Source organism: Octodon degus, unplaced genomic scaffold (assembly GCF_000260255.1).
Source record: "Octodon degus isolate 3935 unplaced genomic scaffold, OctDeg1.0 scaffold00070, whole genome shotgun sequence".
Classification (NCBI taxonomy): domain Eukaryota; kingdom Metazoa; phylum Chordata; class Mammalia; order Rodentia; family Octodontidae; genus Octodon; species Octodon degus.
In genome coordinates this window covers 3732064-3734287 of record NW_004524646.1, presented here as the reverse complement: position 1 = coordinate 3734287, position 2224 = coordinate 3732064, and the positions used below count along the sequence as shown (strand labels likewise).

General features: G+C 30.3%; 1 protein-coding gene across 1 annotated transcript in view; it reads left to right on the top strand.

The window, feature by feature from the left end:
• The window catches only part of Catsperb (cation channel sperm associated auxiliary subunit beta), a 167206-nt gene that overhangs the window by 18235 nt on the left and 146747 nt on the right, over positions 1-2224 (top strand). Inside the window, exon 4 of the mRNA XM_023719627.1 lies at positions 1275-1370. Within this exon, the coding sequence (XP_023575395.1) occupies positions 1275-1370 (96 nt within the window). The remainder of the gene's footprint in view (positions 1-1274; positions 1371-2224) is intronic.

The following is a 2224-nucleotide window of genomic DNA, read 5'->3' as shown; positions in this document are numbered from 1 at the left end:
CTTTTTCTCCTTTTTTGAGTCATTTGCTCTTTTATTATTGAACCATCCTTGCATCCCTGAAATGAATCTTACTTGATCGTGATAATTTTTAATTTGCTATGAAAGTAAATTTTCTAGTATTTTATTGAGAATTTTTACATACATTTTAATTGGAGATATTGCCCTTCTTATTGTTTCCTTTTCTGATTTTGGTATCAGTAATTTTGGCTTTATAGAATAAGTTTTGAATTTCCTACTTTTTAAATATTTTATAATAGTTTGAGAAGAATTTGTATTAGTTATCCCTCAAGCATATAGAAGAATTCAGCAGTGAAGCCATCAGTCATGAACTTTTCTTTGATAGATATTTTTAGATAGTATTATACAATTTCACAAGAAGGTCATAAGTTGCTTCTTACCAAGTCACAACAGTTCTTGAAGAAAAATTATGATCTAAAATATTAGCAATATTGTTCAAGTTTGTAATAGCCAAAATATGGAAACAGCCCCAATACCCATCAACCAGTGAATGGATTTTAAAAAACAATGGTTCTTTTTTTATTCAATTAAGTACTATTATGCCATAAAGAAGAATAATCTTGAGACCTTTCCAGGTAAATGGAGTCATCTTAAGACCATAATCTTAAGTGAAATAAATCAGACACATGTGTGTAAATATCGCATTGTTTCTCTGATGTGAGAAACCAAAAGTGTCAGTGGACCAAAATGTGTAATAATCTGTTTGTCAATAAAACTTTTAGAAAAAAAAAAAAGAAAAGAAAAGATGGAAGAGAAAAAAAAAAAAATAAAATCCATTGCTAAGAAAAAAAAAAAATGTGTAATAGATATTGTAAAATAGGAAGAAAATGTTCAAATGGAAAGGGGAACAAGGGAGGGATAAGTGCAAAGGAAGGGAGGAAGAAGTAAAAAACAAATGAGAAAAGAAGAAAAAATAGAAACAAAGGGGAAGAAGGATTGAAAGGAGGTAGGAGAATGGGAAGAAAAGAATTATATACAGGTACAAATATCCAATGCTAAATTTGATCATCATATATATCTAAAATGTACCAATACAAATCATTTCCTTTTAAAAACAGCATTAGTGTGCCAATTCATTATTATGTTGGTCATCAAACCTCTTCACAAGTCTTTTCTTATTATTTTATCAGCAACATATTTGTAAGAAAAACATGGGAAACTTGACACATAAAATATTTCATTGTTGTTGGTGCTCACATACCCTTAAGTTTCATCAAGATGGTACATAAAAATAGTTGATGGTCTTTTATTTTCAGATATTGCTGCTGTAGAAGAATGGCTAGTAAAGATCACTTTACATCAAGGATTAAATATTTATGCTACTGAAGGAACCTTATTGGATAGTGTTCGAGGTAAGTGTCAGAAGGTGAAAGTAGAATTGAATTCACATATTATTTCAGCAAACTTTGGCATCTACTATATGCCAGACTCTGTGGTAAATCCCAGATGATGAGCCTTGACATGCTCAAATATGACGTGGCAAAAAATTAAATATATATGTATAATTGTCATTAGAGGTCTACGTAGAGTGCTAAAGAAATACAGAAATATATCTTTTATTGTGGCAATTTGGGAGATCATTCTAAATAATCACTATATAAAGTTATTTTTTCATCTTTGTTGTATTGTGAATCTTACTTAAATATTGCTCATTGAATCACATTCTTTTTTATGACAATAACCTGTAAAAAATTCTTACTTTCTTAAAACAGTTTTTTTAAATTAACTATGCATTAGTCAGGCCAGCGAGATAGCTCAGTAGAATAAGCACTTGTCTGGCAAGTATAAGGTCCTGACTTCAATCCCTGGTACCGAAAAAAAAAAAAAAAAAAAAGCATTAGTTGCTTTAAGTTCATTAACAGAGTGGTACAACTAATTACACTTCCTTTTTTCAACTATCTGATAAAAAATAATTTTTGAACCACCTATTGAATTGTGTCAACTGAGAAATCTTCAGAACTAGATCTTCTATTTCCTTTCCTTTTTATTTTTATTATTTTAATCCTGCTTTGATGTGATGCTATGTAAAATACAGAGTAAAATATAAGAAGCATTACATGCTATGAAAAGAATCATTTGACAGCCCTTTTCAAAAGTAAGGATGTATCCAATGGCCGTGACTCATCCACATGGCTGCACTGACAAAGGTTCTACAATCTGAGGTACAGGATCTCAGGATAAATCCTGAGGGTATTTCACTGACCTT